Here is a 15287-nt window from a genome sequence, read left to right as displayed (position 1 = left end):
TAAATGTGCGTGCGTACAAAGGACTGAAGGAGGGGTATGAAACATAAAGCAAACTCGGCTTAAATAATTTGCTCTTCCAGTTAAGGAGAAAGCGGTCTCTCCTGATAAGCACCGTTATTTTCTGGTAAACATGAGCTAATGGGCAATGAGGTTCCCATTTTACAGACGCTGTTTTATAAGGCCTAATGAGAATATTAATCTTAGTTTTTCTGTATAATTGGTAGATAGGCCGGTGATTGGTGTCGGCGGTGGTTGTGCAGCGGGTCTGGAAGGGCACGCGTTGGACGTTCAATGCTTGTGCTCGCAGCCTCAGGGGAGCAGTGTTGGGCAACAATTTCATCCGTTGTGGTGCAGGGCTGGGAGACTGATGCCTCCCGTGGTCTTAATTTACCAAACATGCGTGTTCACACTCAGTCTGCGCAGCAAACTCTTGCAGGGGCAGCTTTGTCTTTCTGGGATCAGAACTGTCATTACCAAAAAAGCATAAAATAGTCCTTACGTTTTCACTATAGTAATAATATTGCAATTTGCCCTGAACCAAGATGATGTACAATGATTTGCCTCCATGAGTGAAGGCTGCAGGATGGGACTATCTGGTTTTCAGTGGGAATGAAGGGAAGCCACAAACATTTGCCTTTCTTAGCAAGTGAATAAACGCACGCCATTCTCTGGCAAGTCCAGTTTGCTCCCTTCCCGGAATTTGGGATGGGTGCATAGCTCTCTTCCCATCTCTGCAATGTGTGACAAATATCTATTCTAAGATAAACAGATAATGCCAACAAGAAACATTTACAAAGGCATCCTGCATTGTGTTCCCTACTGCTTCCCTTTCTATGGCTATGAATTGATTCTAGCTTGAAACTAAATTACAAGTATTTTTAGCACAATTGCCATTGTTATAATTGTTATGCCCACTGTCAAGGACATATGAAATGTGACGATAAGGAACAAATTACAGGATGAAATAATAAAACGTGAGGCGGGCACAGTCTCTTTGAGCTGTTTTCCATGTTGAGATTTTTCAGATAGAAATAATTTTACTTGGCTACAAAAGGATAATACTCAAATACATAAAGGTTAGTCCGATTTGAGAGCACAGGAAGCAACTAGAGCCCAATTCTGCAAAGATTTCTTAAATGTGTGCATCATAATTGCAGTGAGGAAGGCTAATAGCAAGTGAAAGCTTATTAAGATAACCCACCTAGTATGCAATTTTGCTTGTAAGTTAATGATTGTGAATGATGGCTTTGAAACTTCTTAGGTAAAAAAAAAAAAAAGGTCTCTGGAAGAGGATTTAAACCGAAGAGCACACATTTTCACTTTTTCCTCTTTTACAGATTTCCTGAGCCCTTTCAAATCTATTAATAAGACTCGATTTTGGCTATAAAATATTTCAGTCCCTGACATAAATGAAGTGGCATTACCGCTCAGTTTAAATTCCACAAAAATACCTGAAAAATTCACTTCTAGAATAGCTGACAGTGTGAGCATGGGGTTGGGAGGGATTCCTCATAACTCTTCAAATATTAAAGGAAAAAGAGAAACAACAAAACCCTATCTTGACTTGTTTATTAGGACCTATGTGAGCCGAATACAATACTTGGTACTAACAGCACTTGTCGTGGACTGAGCAGCCGTGGATTTTTATTGCCTTTTTCTCTCCCAACACACCTGAGATTAGCCACTATATCACAGTAATGTGCAGGGTGTCACAGTGCTTAAATTGAGGGGGAACAAAAAGAAACGTAGAAACCCTTGTTAGATAAATCTATTTAATAAAACTGAAGAGCGAGGAGCGAGGAATAGACCTGTTTGCATGATAAATGTCACCATTCAAGTTCTGCATTGTCATTACTTATGACTTATGAAACTATGACTGCGTGAATAATAATAAAACCCCAAACTCAGCCCTTTTAGCTCCCTAGGTAGTCTCGTTAATTGACAGGAATGTGATAACACCCTTTTCTGGAGGGTTTTTTGGTACTTCCATGTGTTGCATGCTCTGGTAGCACCCTGTGAACAGTAAGCAAGTTGTCACCCGAGCCACCAAAGACTCGATCACATTTTTAACTTAATGGGCTTGAGAACTAAGAGTGCCTTCAGAGGGTCTCTTATTTTTGCAAATCCTGACAGAAGCTGATTCCTACTAACGTTATGTCACAAACCAAAAAATATTAGAAAAGTAATATGTGAAATATTTTCTGCCATGGGATGAAACATCAGCCCAGTTGTTACTACCTGTTTAATTTTTATTATTATTTATTATGCTAAATAAAATTTATTTATTATTAATTACAGCATTCAGGGTTATCGATATTCATTGCGTTTGGCAGGCACAGCACAGCAACCTTACCAAGCCACAATGAATATTGCCATTAGGTTATGGAAATGCCACAATGCGCTTAATAAAATAGTCACTTGTCTCTGATTTTGCAAGGGAACATTACTTTGTCCTTCCTTTTCAGCTGAGAAACCGGTGTTTAAGGGCTTTTGTGATCTATTCCCTCAGTTAACTTGACACTGGCAAAATCTGTAACTACATCTAATTACCAGTACAGCCCTACTGGTGGTCAGGCAAGAGAAGCTGGAGTTCAGGCGGGAGTTTAGTCCTACGGCTAACACAATGAGTCCCGTCTACGCTACGGATCACACACCGCAGCCTCCAGCGCCGGATTTCATGTCCAGCTCTTCAAAGCACCGACAAGATCAGGAGAGTAATCAGCCCCCATCGTTCCACTGCATATTTATAGGAAATTCACTTCTGATTTGAGCTCACCCAGCCCACTCCTCCGTGCAGCTGGGAGTGCATGTTAATGCGTGCATTTCTACTATCAATCAGGTGACTGAGCCGTCCTTTCATTATGTTTCCCCACTTCATAGCTAGAGCTGAAGAAAAGCTTAAGCAGCTACTTGTATTTAGAGACCCCCATCAGACCTTCTGCCCATGCATGTGTTTTTCATTTCAGGAATGTGACAAAATTTGGAAAGTCGTCACATGAGACAGCAGGAAGCCTTGCCCCTGATATTAAAACAGCAAACTGAAAAGTAAAAGCTTTTCTTTAACAAGCAGCTATTACTACACGCAGCTTTAATTATATGTTAATGTCATACACGTGTGTGTCACATCTCAGTTTGTGTCATTGTCAATCAAAGCTACCAAAGTGGTCATCTAGCATGGCCCCAGCAGGGGGAAAAAGCCTGGAAGTGCTGTGAGCTGCCTGTATCTATTCTGTGGATATTCGGATTGAACTTTGGGAGGCGGGTTCAAGGGGTTTATTTCCAAGGCAATTAATTCTTTCTAAAGTAAATGTGTGTAAAAAACGCTCCTTCAGCCTGGTGGCACCTGACACTGCTGACTTCTTAATACATATTAGCTCTCACTGGCTGGGACTGGAAAGAATATCCCCGAAAACATGGCAGAAAAGTAGCTCTGCTTTGTGTATGTGTGTGTTCAAATAGCTTCTGACGGCGCCTCTCACACCACCTACCTCGGGGCAGTGCTTATACACGCCAGCTCCTGCCACTGCACACTTGTGCACGCGCTGCTGTAGATATTCGTCAAAAGACACTCTAAAAGAAACTTGTTACTGATTTCTTCTCCACTGTATCACATGAGACTTGTTAAATTGGCTTGGGGAAGTTCCTAATTATTTGAGAAGAAAAAATGTTTCCTAAGCAAACGGGGAAGCAGCTCGTCTAACGGGAGCGCCCCGAGCCACTGCCCAAAACTGGAGACGGCTCTCACCCTTTTGGCTCTTCTTCTGTCATATCATTTGAGAAATGCAACTGTTGCATGGAAACCTTGAATAATCACTTGGTATCAATACCCAGGGACCTTGGCAGCTGCATTGAATTACTTCTTGGTTACAGTGCCTCGTGAAATTGCAGCTGGAAACGTGGCTGCAGACATGCCAGCTACTCGGATTGCATGGGCTGAGATGCTGGGATGTCAGCTGTGACAGCTTTGCTTTTCCTGCCTGAATTAACCCTTCGGGCACTCCCTCCTCTTCACCCCAGGCTGGGCCTATGGAAGCACCTGCGCCCTTTACCCAGGAATGCTGACGTGCAGTGCCCGGACCTGCTGTCACCCTAATTTGAGCAGCTCTTCCCAAAGGAATTCAGTACTTGTTTCATGTTCTCGGCCTCCAGGTTGTAAATAAGACAGACTGGGAATTTTGGTGAACAGGGAGGCTCTTTAGTGCTGCTGAGCCACCACGGTGATGGTCTGTGGCACAAGGCATCCCCCTCAGACTAACAAAAATGCTGGCAGGTTCCAGGGTGTTTCTGTCTCTGTGTCTTTCTTTTATAATCAGGGGGAAGCAGAAAAAGAGTTATTTGAAAGGCCGCTTGTGGGATGTTATGGCAGAATTGTCAAGGTATCTTATTAAAGCTGTAAAAGTGTGAATTTGAACCTTGACCCCACTGTGGGGGTAAATGGGTGCCTGTGTGTTTGATCCAAGAGAGGAACGATACCAGTCATGTTTCCTTTGTACAAGCCCTTGATCATACGAACAAGGCAGCTGTATCTGCTAGATAGGGCCAAATTGCTCGCCTTGCTGTTATTCTGACGGACCAGAGAGCTTAGTGAATCTGCCTTCCACCTCTGCCATCCTCCACTTGCTCATCAAAGAGTGATGAGAATTTGTTGTGCAGCTCAGCAAGTTAATATTAGGGAATTACAAATGCGGAATGTAGAAGACGGTGGTGTAGAAATGCCGAAAAGCCTGATTAGGAGCCTCCTCCCCCCAACATCCAAGACTTCACAGGGATCAGAGAGAAAATGACAGATTTCACACACCAGTTCTGATAAATTTTACAGATTGCCCTGGGCTGCTGGGGAACCATTTCAAAGCATAAAAGTCATTGAGATTGTTTCTGTTCTTGTATAGTGATGAGAACAATTTTTAAAACATTGTGCTTTGCTGAAAAACAAGGCTGTTTTTCTCTGCGATGTATTCACCCGGCTGCAAAAGGAGGGGAAGAGTGTTTCTTTTGGACATCCCTTGGACATCACCTGCTGAGGGTGTACCACTACGGTGCTGCTCGGTTTGTGCTTCTCTGCCTCTCTTGTCCCTCTGGAGGGAGGAAGGATGTGTCTGTGCTATTGCCACCTCTCTTAGGTCTTCTGCTTTGATAGTCTTGGCTTTGGCTGGCTTCAGTCCCGGAGCAGCTGAGCTCTGTAACAACTCTCCAGTTATTATCTCAGGGTAATGGGAGTTTTAAAAAATTACACGTTTAAAATTAGAAGGTCAAAAGTTCTTGCCCTTTTTTCATGATCTCCTTCTTTTTTCTAGCTGGTTCAGTAACCTTTTCTACATAAAACGTCTTCAGTAAGACACATGGGAATATCACAAAATCCAGTTCTTATAGCCAGACCTGGCTGCCCAAGGTGAGCGGTGGCAACCTCTGGTCACCAGCAGTCAGGTCCTGTCACTGCATCCAATTACTCTTTTGGGGAGACAGGATAGAGGCTACTGCCCTTTCCTCCTCCCACCCAGGAAGATGATTTATCCTAATCCATTTGTACCCATATGTGTTTTAAGCATCCACAGTGTCTATGGCAGGAGACTTCACAGCTCACCCACCTCTTATGTGAAGAGTTTCCAATTGATCGTTTTGAATGTGTCCCCTGCCAAATACTGCTGTGCGCAGTGGAAAGCTGCCATCAGTCAGACGACTGGCAGCGGGTTTTACTTCTAATTTGTGATAGAGAAATATGACGTGATGTGCCACCTCGGGAAGGCTGCTGTCTGCTCTGAAGGAGGGCAGCGGGCTGGCTGATGAGCTCGTAAGGCCATACAGCACTGGGACAGGCACGTTTTTACCTTTTGGATGTGGCATTGATAAGGCTGGAGTGCTCTGACACTGCTGCGTTTGATCAGACATCTGTAAAGGCACCATGACCCAGATGAGGTTATTAAAATGGAGCGGAGGTGAATGTAAATGAACTGAGCGGAATAATGCACCCCACGTGTATCGTGGGATGTAAGACCATCTATAGCTTTCAGCAGCTGTGACAATTACAGGGGCTGGGCTGTGAAGAGACGTGTCCCCAGCTAATACTTTTAGCCTCTATTGCTCATCTTGATCTGTCAGAAGGAGGCGGCTGCGGATATGAGGGATAATGAGCTGTGGTAACATGCCGCTGCTCTGTTTCAAGCGTGCTAACTTTGTTTCTTTATTTCTTCTGAAGTAAACCTCTGACTTCTTGAAATAATTTGGAGGTATCAGTTTGGAATAGGTAACGAGGTCCCATTGTTGCAGGTTAATCTCCCCTAGCAGTGCAGCTGGATCCATGCAACCCCCTTGGCACACCAGACTTGGATGGGAGGTTCCTGATTCAAGCACGGGCTGAGAACGGGGGCATTCAGCCTCCGGGTGTCATTTGAACCTGAGGATGATTCCCAAATGGATTTCATCCCCGCCATGAAGTCAGGACTTGACCAGCATGTGCATCAAGCTCTTGAAGTGAAGGGACATCCTTGGGAATTAAAGGAGGAAAAAAAGAAATATCTAGGATCTCTTCAACATACCTGTGGCACAGCATTGGAGAGGACTGCAATAGTGACCCCCTGGCTGATTGCCTTGTCTCGGCCTTCTCCTGATGGCTGGCTGATGGAGAGGGATGGAGCTGCCTGCGATTGCCTCGCTCTGTGTACTCCCATCAGGGATCAACATCCCTGCTGAGAATCCCTCAGATCCCAACCAAATCAGGAAAAATCCTTCTTGACATCCAGTGTGGACTCTCAAAGCAACATTTTGCCCGTCAAAAGCTGAGGACAAGGTTATATTCCAGGAAGGAAGAAAATCAGGATACTGAGCAATTTTCGTTTTCTTTCTTTTTTGCTAATTTAAAGTTTTAGTTGGTTTTATGAGTTAAAGTCTCAGGGTAGATGTGTGGCCCTGCGGCACCCATGCAGGAATTCAGACGGGTCAGGGCTTTGCGCAATTTTTAGGAGATGCTGGCGGCTGCAGTGGCCGTGCCAAGCCAGGTGCCACTGCATAGTGGCACATGGGGGACCGCTGGTGGTATCCTGCACACCCGTGATGGCACTGTGTGTTTGCAGCCTCTGGGCTGCCTCATCCGATGGTGCCTTGTTAATCTACCTGCTAATTAAATAAACCTAATTAGGATCTATGTGGTTTATTGACTTAGGTCCAAATTCAGCTAAATTCCATCTCAGGGAAATAAAGGGTTTTCTGGAGGTCTGCAGGAGATTTTTTTAATTGGCCTGTAAAGAGTAACCAAAAAACCGAACCTGTTGTCAGCGGACTCAAACTCAATGCACCTCCAGTGGTGTCCACAATCAGAAGAGGTTGGAGACCCCAGTACTGAAGCAAGCGTCCAACTTACAACATGTGAGTAGCCCCACTAAAAGCAGTGAGGCTACTTGGACGTTTAAAGGCAGATCCCCTCTGTGTCCAGGCCTCCTGCTGTACCAATGCAGATAAGAAATCAGACAAATGAAGGTTACAAGATCAGGCTCTGGGAGTTTTAAGTCTCTCTCTTTGAAATACAGGCTACATTATCCCTGTGGTTTCACCCTTCTTAATAAGCAAAGGAGAAGCAGTGTGTTTTCTTGCAGATGCGTGTGGAGTCCCAGCCAACACACGGTGGCCTTTTACTTGGCTTATCAAGATAAAAGTGGAGGCGGAAAATATCCTGTTTATGTCAAACTTAGTATGTCAGCAGCAACACCTTTTACTGTTTCACACGATGTCTCCTTTGTAGTACAATAGAGTTGGAAAATAGCTGTGCTTACGGGAGGTTTTTAGAAGCAGGAGGCGGTACAGGAGATGCAGGAAGCCTTAAGAAATGGCACAAAGGCCGGCACTAACCTGCGCGGCTGCAGCCGGGCCTTCCCCGTGCTGTTCCCAGCAGCTTCCAGAGCACAGAACACAAACCAGCCTAACCCCAGCCTGCTCTCGCAGTCCTCGGCTCCTGTTTGAATTCGGATGTTAGCCTGCCTGACCCTACAGTGCAGAGTGAAACCTCCCTACACGGTTTGCAAGGAATTCTTCATCTGCATTCATTAAAAAATAAACTGGTCTTTGTTCCTATTGCCTCCAGCCTCCCCAAACCATCTTCCTGGGAATACAAATACTGCCAAAGCTTCTTCAGTCCATAGTTTGGGTGAAGTAAATTGGTTTCTTTACTGGGCGTATTCCTTTCACCTATAATAAAATGTGGTTTATTGTATCTGACTGCATTAACTGATGCCCTGGTTATGCACAGTGCACAGGTCAGATAATCAATACACTTCACCATTTAAAACCAGTAGGATTTGTGATCAGTTCAGAGTCTGTCTCCTAATCTTAGGTATTCAGAGTTTGCTTGTTTGTTTGTTCTGTTTCTCCCTGTGGCTGATTTGAATAACAATAATGTTGTTAATATAAGGTATTTAACATTCATAGCACTTTAGGACTAATCCTGTTTCCTTGGGGTACAGTCAGACAATGCTTTCCTCGAGTACAATGACAGAGCCTCTATCCTCTATCCTTTCAGCTACCGTCTCCTTCTCACCCCACTGTAATAAGCAGTGTGGCGTGCCTAATTAAAAGGAAAGTGGAACTGGTCACTCACAGTACGAAGTCGCACCCTGCTTTGGAGGCAGAAATGAAACCCTGGCTTGCTTCAGAGGAAGAAGGAGTAGCCTGAGAGTAAGAGAGCAAACTGTCGTGCAGCCACCGGAGTCACTGGAGATTGCAAAGAGACGACATCGTCATCAGATGAGTCTCCCCCAAAGCTTCTTATCCTGTTGTGTTCAGCTTAGCAACAAGTCTGTCCCAATCACAGCGCGTGGTGTGTGACCTGCCCCTCCGGCACACCAGAAACGTGTACGGCAGGGGGGGCTGACGCAATCCCATGTCTTCTGCACCTCGCACCTCCTGGAGAGGAGGCAAGGTGAAGGACTCAGGTGTGTGAAGGTGGTTGAGTGCTCACGGATTTGCTCTACTGTTCACAGCTGAAGTAGACTGCCTTGTTTTTCCACAGGTGCAGTGTGAGTGGTTCACAGATGGTTTAAGACTCGTTTAGATGTGGTGTTAAGTGATACGGTGTAAGGGAGAACTTTGTAGAGTGGAGTTGATGGTTGGACTCGATGATCCCAAGGGTCTTTTCCAACCTAAATGATTCTGTGGTGCTCAGGTAGAAGCTCTTCTTGGAAGAGAGATGCTGCCCTACATCCCTCTGCTACTAGTCAGCTGTGATTCATTCACAAGCTTGGGAATATGTTTTCAAATACCCACAAACGTGCATTTTAAAGAATTCCTTGTCTTATGCCCCTTTCTGAATTTGTCTTCATGTGCACTCTCACTGATAAATTTTATGGGAAGAACCATTGTATTTTAGGTTCATTCTAGGCTGTGTGATTTTTAGGGTGTGCACACCAGCACGGGGAGGAGGTGATGGGCATGTGTGGAAGGGGGAGAGGAGCTCCTGATTCCCGTCACCTAGGATGCTCTATAGGCTCCGTGTCCTATAGACACGGCTCGCCTGCCCAGCGCATCCCTCCGCCAGGCTGGAAAAAAGAATCGGGGGCTGCCCCACCAGCCCGGCAAGGGGAAGAGGAGCTGCCCCCGGCTGCGCTGCCTGGCTCAGCCTCCCGGGGGAGGGCTCTGCCCGGGGGGCCGGAGCATCCCACCGCGCCAGCCAGGGCTCCGGGGGTGGGCGAGTCCCGGCGGCGGCAGCGAGCCCCCGCCCCGCCAACCCTGCCCGCACTCGGGACGGCAGCCGCCGGCGGGGCATTGCCCTTTTAAGCTGTGGCCCCACTGCCTCCTCCCCGGCTCCCGGAGGGGCTCCGGCAGCCGCCGCGACCTCCCTCCTTTCCCTCCCTTCCATCCCTCCCCGCTCCCGGCGGCGGCGAGCGGCGGCTGCGGGCCGGGGCGCGGAGGAGCCCCGGGGCGGCGGCGGGAGCCGGGCTGCCCCTGCCCGCGCTGCTCGGGGACCATGGGATGCTGCACCGGGCGCTGCACCCTCATCTTCCTCTGCACTTTGCAGCTGGTAAGTAGAGGCGCTCCGGGAGCGGGGGGAGCCGCGGAGAACCGCGGGTTCGGCTCCCCGGGACCGGGACGGGAACAAAAGCCCCCCCCGCAGCGCCTCGGTGCCCGCTGCCCCCGGGGCCGGTGAAGGCTCCGATCCCTCCGCAACTTGGTCTGGAGGAGGGAGGTGGAGCGATGTCAGGCTGCGCTCCGGGGACGCTTTGCTGCGCGGGGGGATTTACTGGTGCCTAAAACTCGGGAAAACGCTGGTGGGTTTTTTGTTTGTTTTGGGGTGGGTTTTTTTTTTTGTTTGTTTGTTTTTTAAAGTTTTCAATTGATAAGTTTGTGCAAAATACAACTGAAAAAAAAATCACTCCGTCAAAGGGCTCCCGGCGGGCTCGGTGGCGGTGTTGCAAACCAAACCAAACCAAACCAAACTTCATGGGTGCCGAAACCCAGCGGCACCTTCAGCCTCTGTGTGTCCAGCTGCAAAAAGGGCTGGCCCGTGTCACCCCCCAAAACACCCCCCTCCCTCCCCCCACCCCCAGCTCCCCTGCACGGGAGGCGTTTGGGCTGGCTTGGAAGGAATTATTTCAAACCTCCTCGGGATGAAGCGCTTAGGTAGAAGGTGCTTAGAAATATATTTATTTAGGGATAAACTTCCCGGTGTGCGGAAAGTGCCGTCCCCGGCGGGCACGGGTCCCTCGTCCTCAGGACATCTGCCTACGCGAGAACGTGATAAACAAAGGTCTGGTTGTTCCCCGAGTGTCTGCGCATCCAGCCGGGATCTGGAGGGTCCCCTTCTTGTCAATAGCTAATAGGCTCCAGGGCTCCTCCAGCCTTAAAAAGGAAATGACAACGTCTATGGATTTAATTTCATTTACTTCTTCCAAATTTGCTTTATTTTGGAGCATTAGCAGCGTGCAGGAAAGGGCAGGCTTCCTGCTAAGTTCTCTTGAATAGTAAGCGAGTGCCAAGGGGTGAGTCTAGTGAAACTCTTTGTTTTGGAGTCGCTTTCTGTGACAGCGGAGTATTTTCCGCGAAGGGACTGCGAGCGGGCACGTTGCTGGAGGTGGGAGAGAAAAAATGGGAACCTGCTAGTTTTTAAATGTAAACCATCAGCCTAAAATTGACAGGGAAGAGAGCGAGGATTGCAACGCTGGTGACTCGGACTAGCACAATCGGAAGCTGCGGATGGAAGATTTGACTCGTAGTTAAACAAAATACAGAATAGAAGTGGTGGGGTTTGCTTGCACAAAGCGTCTCGCTAGGCATATTTATGAGCGAGTTGAATGGCCGGGGAGTGTATTTAGTCTCCTGGATTATTTCTTTTGATTTTTCACCCGTGATCACAGAAGAAAGAAGCTGTACCCTGTATTACATTAGGAATTGGTACCTCGACACTCACTGTCTCTTAAACCCATCACTGTGTCATCCTGCTTTAAAGCACACACTCACAAACACTGGGGGGGGCGGGGGGAGAATAAGAAAAAGAAAAAGCCATGAACTGCTGGTGCTGTTCTTATTTCTGACAAGCGTGGGAGTTTTCTCGTATCCAAGATACAGGGACAAAGAACCCCCAGCATTTTATTTTCCTTAAGACCCTCCTCCTTGAAGAAAAGAATCAGTTTGGCTCATTCTTAAGCAAGTTTGGATGCCTCAGCCGTAGCGATTTCCCATGGCACTTGCTGGGTGAATTGGTAGAGCTGGAAAAATGTGAACTATGGTGAGGGAATTCCTGGAGCCGCGCTCCGATGGGGGTGAGGTCAGGAGATCCTGGCCGGTTCCCAGCAAGTGCTTGGGTGAGGGTGAGAGATCCAGCCTGGAGCTTTTTTATTTTTATTTTTTATATTTTTAAGCTAACTTTGTAAATCGTCACATCACTTCCACATCAGTTCGGCCAAGTGACCGGCAGGACTCGCTGCTGCTCAGGGCGGGTGCTGTTAAGACAAAACGCTGAAGCGATCAGGCCAAGATCATCAATAAATTATAACGATGTGAACTTCCTTTGTTCCTCCCATGTCTCTGCTCTGCTTCATTTGATACTTTGAACCCTTCACAGTCTTCCCTGCATGTTGCCAAGCTCCGTGTCTCCCACTACCGATGTCCCAGGGGTGAAATCCCGGCTCCTCTATGGTCTGTGGAGGTTTTGCCTCTGACTTAAAGGGGGAGAGAATTTCGGCGCTGGGATTTCCCACTGCACTTTCGTGGCACATCCCTATGTTTCTTCACACGTTCTCATTTCTCTTTCCCGAGGCTTCATTGGGGCTTTTTATAAATGATGATTGGAGACACGAAACACATCCCCCCCTTCCAAAAAAAAAATCAGATTAGGAATCTGAGTTGCAATGCTTCATGGAGATTGTTGTATTATTGGGTGCAAGTAGCTGAGTGAGCGTGTGGGGAAGTGTTTGCACACTGCTGCCTAAATGTTCCCCTGGAAAAAAAAAAGGCAGAAAACAAACATATTCATCATTGCAGCCTATGCTCCCAAAGAAAAAGTTTGTGATCCGGTTGGAGGGCAGAACAACGTGTGACTTGAAGGAGCTGCTGCACAATGCGAATACCAACTAGATCCTCAGCCCCCCCCGGGCTGAGCACTGGCGGCGCAGAGAGAGGAGGAGAGCTGAGAGCCGTCTGCTCTGTCTGAGGAAAATCAGGGCTGACTCCCCAGCGGTTTGCTAATCAAAGGAGGAGGGAAGGCTGTAGTTTGAATAAATAATTTGCCATGTTCCAATTTTAGGTTATTGTTTCCTTGAAGCGTCCACGTTAGGCTCACGCTTTGCTGATGCGTGCTGCAGGGAGGCTCCCCCTCCCCCTGATCCCGGCGTGTGTCACTGTCCCTAACCCTTCCCTTCTTCCCCATCCACCCCTGTCTTCAGCACAAGTTTGGGCGAACGCTGGCCCAGGCCAGGGCCGCCCTGCAGAGGAGCTTATCCTCAGCCATGGCACAGAGGAGGACCGTCAGCAAGGTGATGGGGTGTTTGTAGCCCAGTTTGTGCGTCCCCAGGGTGTTGTCACCTCCCAGTTCTCGCTTTGCCCAAACACCTCTGCCAGTCGGGTGCTGATGTTACCTACAGCAGCTTGCCAGCCCTTGCTCATCTCACCCAGCCTTTGCATATTAAGAAACATGAGCCAAACTTAAGTGAGGCATAGGCCTCCCCAGGAAAAAAATCATGAGTCTGTCAGAAAGACTCCGCAGAGGGTTAAGAAATGTCCCCTGTAGAAATCAGGGTTGAAAAGGGCTTGTCAAGGGCAGGATTTCCGAACTCGAGTGGTATGACAGGGACTGTCGCGCCCAGCGGGGCTGTGACTGGGTGGGTCACGGTGAGAAACCACAAACAAGGGCTGGTCTCGGGCAGGGAAATATTAAAAAGTCATTGATTTGCCTCTGTCCTCTTTGCCAGAGTGAGATTGCACCCAAACGCTGTATTTTCTGGAGCAGTAAGTGATTGTGCGCTGAAGGCACTATGTGAATTTATTTCCACCGAGCATGGAAAAATTCCCTCCCTCCCCGTGCCCTGTCCCAATAAATCAAACAACTGTAGTTTCTTTACATTCTGTCCGTGGATTGAGAGCTCAGATGCCAAGCAAAGCCTGGAGACAATTTTACAGATACATTATAAATCCCCCTAGAATAAGAGCTTCTAATGGAAAAAGTGACTAATACTTCAAATGAGCACAGAACAAGGCGCCCTGGGACGGGACTGCGTATTGAGACTAACCAAAAGTAACTATATACCTTTATTTATTTATTTTCTCGTGCTCTCTTTCTCCCTCGCTCCCTTCTCAGCAATGCCTTTTTAATCTCTTACAGAAGGGGGTGACCAGTTCTGGAAACTATTTGAAACCAGCACAGATCCTTCTCTAACTGCTCTCTTGTAACCAAAGCGGTCGTGTCGGTTTGATGGAGGCATAAAGCGATGAACGGGGGTGAGGGCAGGATGGCAGTGTGGCGGCCAGGCAGGTGGGATTGCAGGATTGGGCCAAAAAAAAGCAGGAGTTAAAATAAGTGGACTCAATCAAGAGAGAGGTTGGTAGAGCATCTTCCTACCCAAGGTAAGGAGCAAGCGGGATTGCAGCATCTGCACTTTGGGGGTTGCGGAGATGCCTTTCTTGGCTTTCTCCTCTCCATCCCGGGGACCTTTTGATGTGGAGGCAGGGTGGGGAGAGCAGGACCCGTCTCTCTCCTCCTCTGCAGCCGCCTCCGGAGCTGGGGCAGTTGGACGCATCTCCTGAGGGAGGTCTGAGCTCACACAGCTGTGGTACGGCTCAGCACAAAGCACTGGAGGCAAGAGCAGGTGCAGGGGGAAGCGCGGTGTCTCTTTGCTCATCACGCTGCTCAGGACCCCTCCAAAATGACTTCGTGCTCTCCCCAGCTGTTTATCTCCTCCCTGGTTTGTGCTTAAATTACAGTCCCTCTAGGGAAGGGACTCTCTTTCACGCATATGCACAGCACCTAGCACCGTGATGGCTTGAACCTTTCCTCAAGTCCTTGAACAATACTCCAGGCTAAATAATAACATAAGTCTAAAGACTACATTTGACAGATGCTGTCTTCTCCGTGTCTGTTCCAGACAAAGGAAAATTAAAGCTGTGCCAATAATAGAGCTCGTCAGCATTTTCCACTGAAGCTGACTTTCAGTAGAAACCTGGGGATTTGACTAAATGAATATTTTCATGAGAAGTATCTGCTTTCCATAGGCAATTCTGAGTTTTTCTCCCAAGTTTTGGCTGGAATATTTTGGCAAAACATCAAAAATGTGCTGGCAAATGTTTGCTGTGCTGGCAAACATTTTAAATTTTGGAGTTGTGGAGCTTTTCTTACAAAAAGTTGAATTTTTGCATGAGATTTCTTTTTTTCTCTTTTTTTTTTCCTGAGCAGCTGGAGTCTGTACTGCTGTAGCACAGTGGTCTAAGCCCAAAAGCTTCTGGGCAGCCCCAGGGAAGAGGAGCTTTAGGGTACGTGTTTCAGATGTGCCCCCACATTTCGGGTTGCGCCTTGCCCAGCAGCCCGCAGCCATGATTCCCATCGTGGTGGTGGAGGCTGCAAATGACTCACAGGAACCACGTTTCTTTGTGTCCTCTAACCAAACCCATCTAACGCTGTCAGGGCTGGAATGAAATTTGGCAAAGGCCAAGCCAAAAAGCAGCTACGGGCAGGGGGGTGTTGAAGTCAACTCTTCCTCTCGGAGAACCAGGGCTTCATTTTGGCTGACGCAGTACGTTTGCCTGACCGCTCTCTGATTTCTCCCGGCCGCTCTCTCCTCCTTTGCCTTCCCCATTCTCCTCTCTCTGAGCACCAG

General features: G+C 47.8%; 1 protein-coding gene across 3 annotated transcripts in view; it reads left to right on the top strand.

The window, feature by feature from the left end:
• Nucleotides 1-9421: 9421 nt before the first annotated feature.
• NKAIN4 (sodium/potassium transporting ATPase interacting 4) overlaps nt 9422-15287 on the top strand; it is a 53526-nt gene continuing 47660 nt past the window's right edge. The window contains exon 1 of one of the 3 annotated variants that reach the window (XR_010073015.1): nt 9422-10003. Coding sequence is in view for 2 of the 3 variants with exons in the window: in XM_063349755.1 (XP_063205825.1) it covers nt 9950-10003 (54 nt within the window). In the remaining variant the exon portion in view is untranslated. The remainder of the gene's footprint in view (nt 10004-15287) is intronic. The other 2 variants (XM_063349755.1, XM_063349757.1) reach the window with 2 other exon arrangements.

The sequence above is a fragment of the Chroicocephalus ridibundus genome, chromosome 12 (genome assembly GCF_963924245.1).
Source record: "Chroicocephalus ridibundus chromosome 12, bChrRid1.1, whole genome shotgun sequence".
Taxonomy (NCBI): domain Eukaryota; kingdom Metazoa; phylum Chordata; class Aves; order Charadriiformes; family Laridae; genus Chroicocephalus; species Chroicocephalus ridibundus.
The sequence above is the reverse complement of the archived record's forward strand: the minus strand, read 5'-3'. Positions and strand labels throughout refer to the sequence as shown.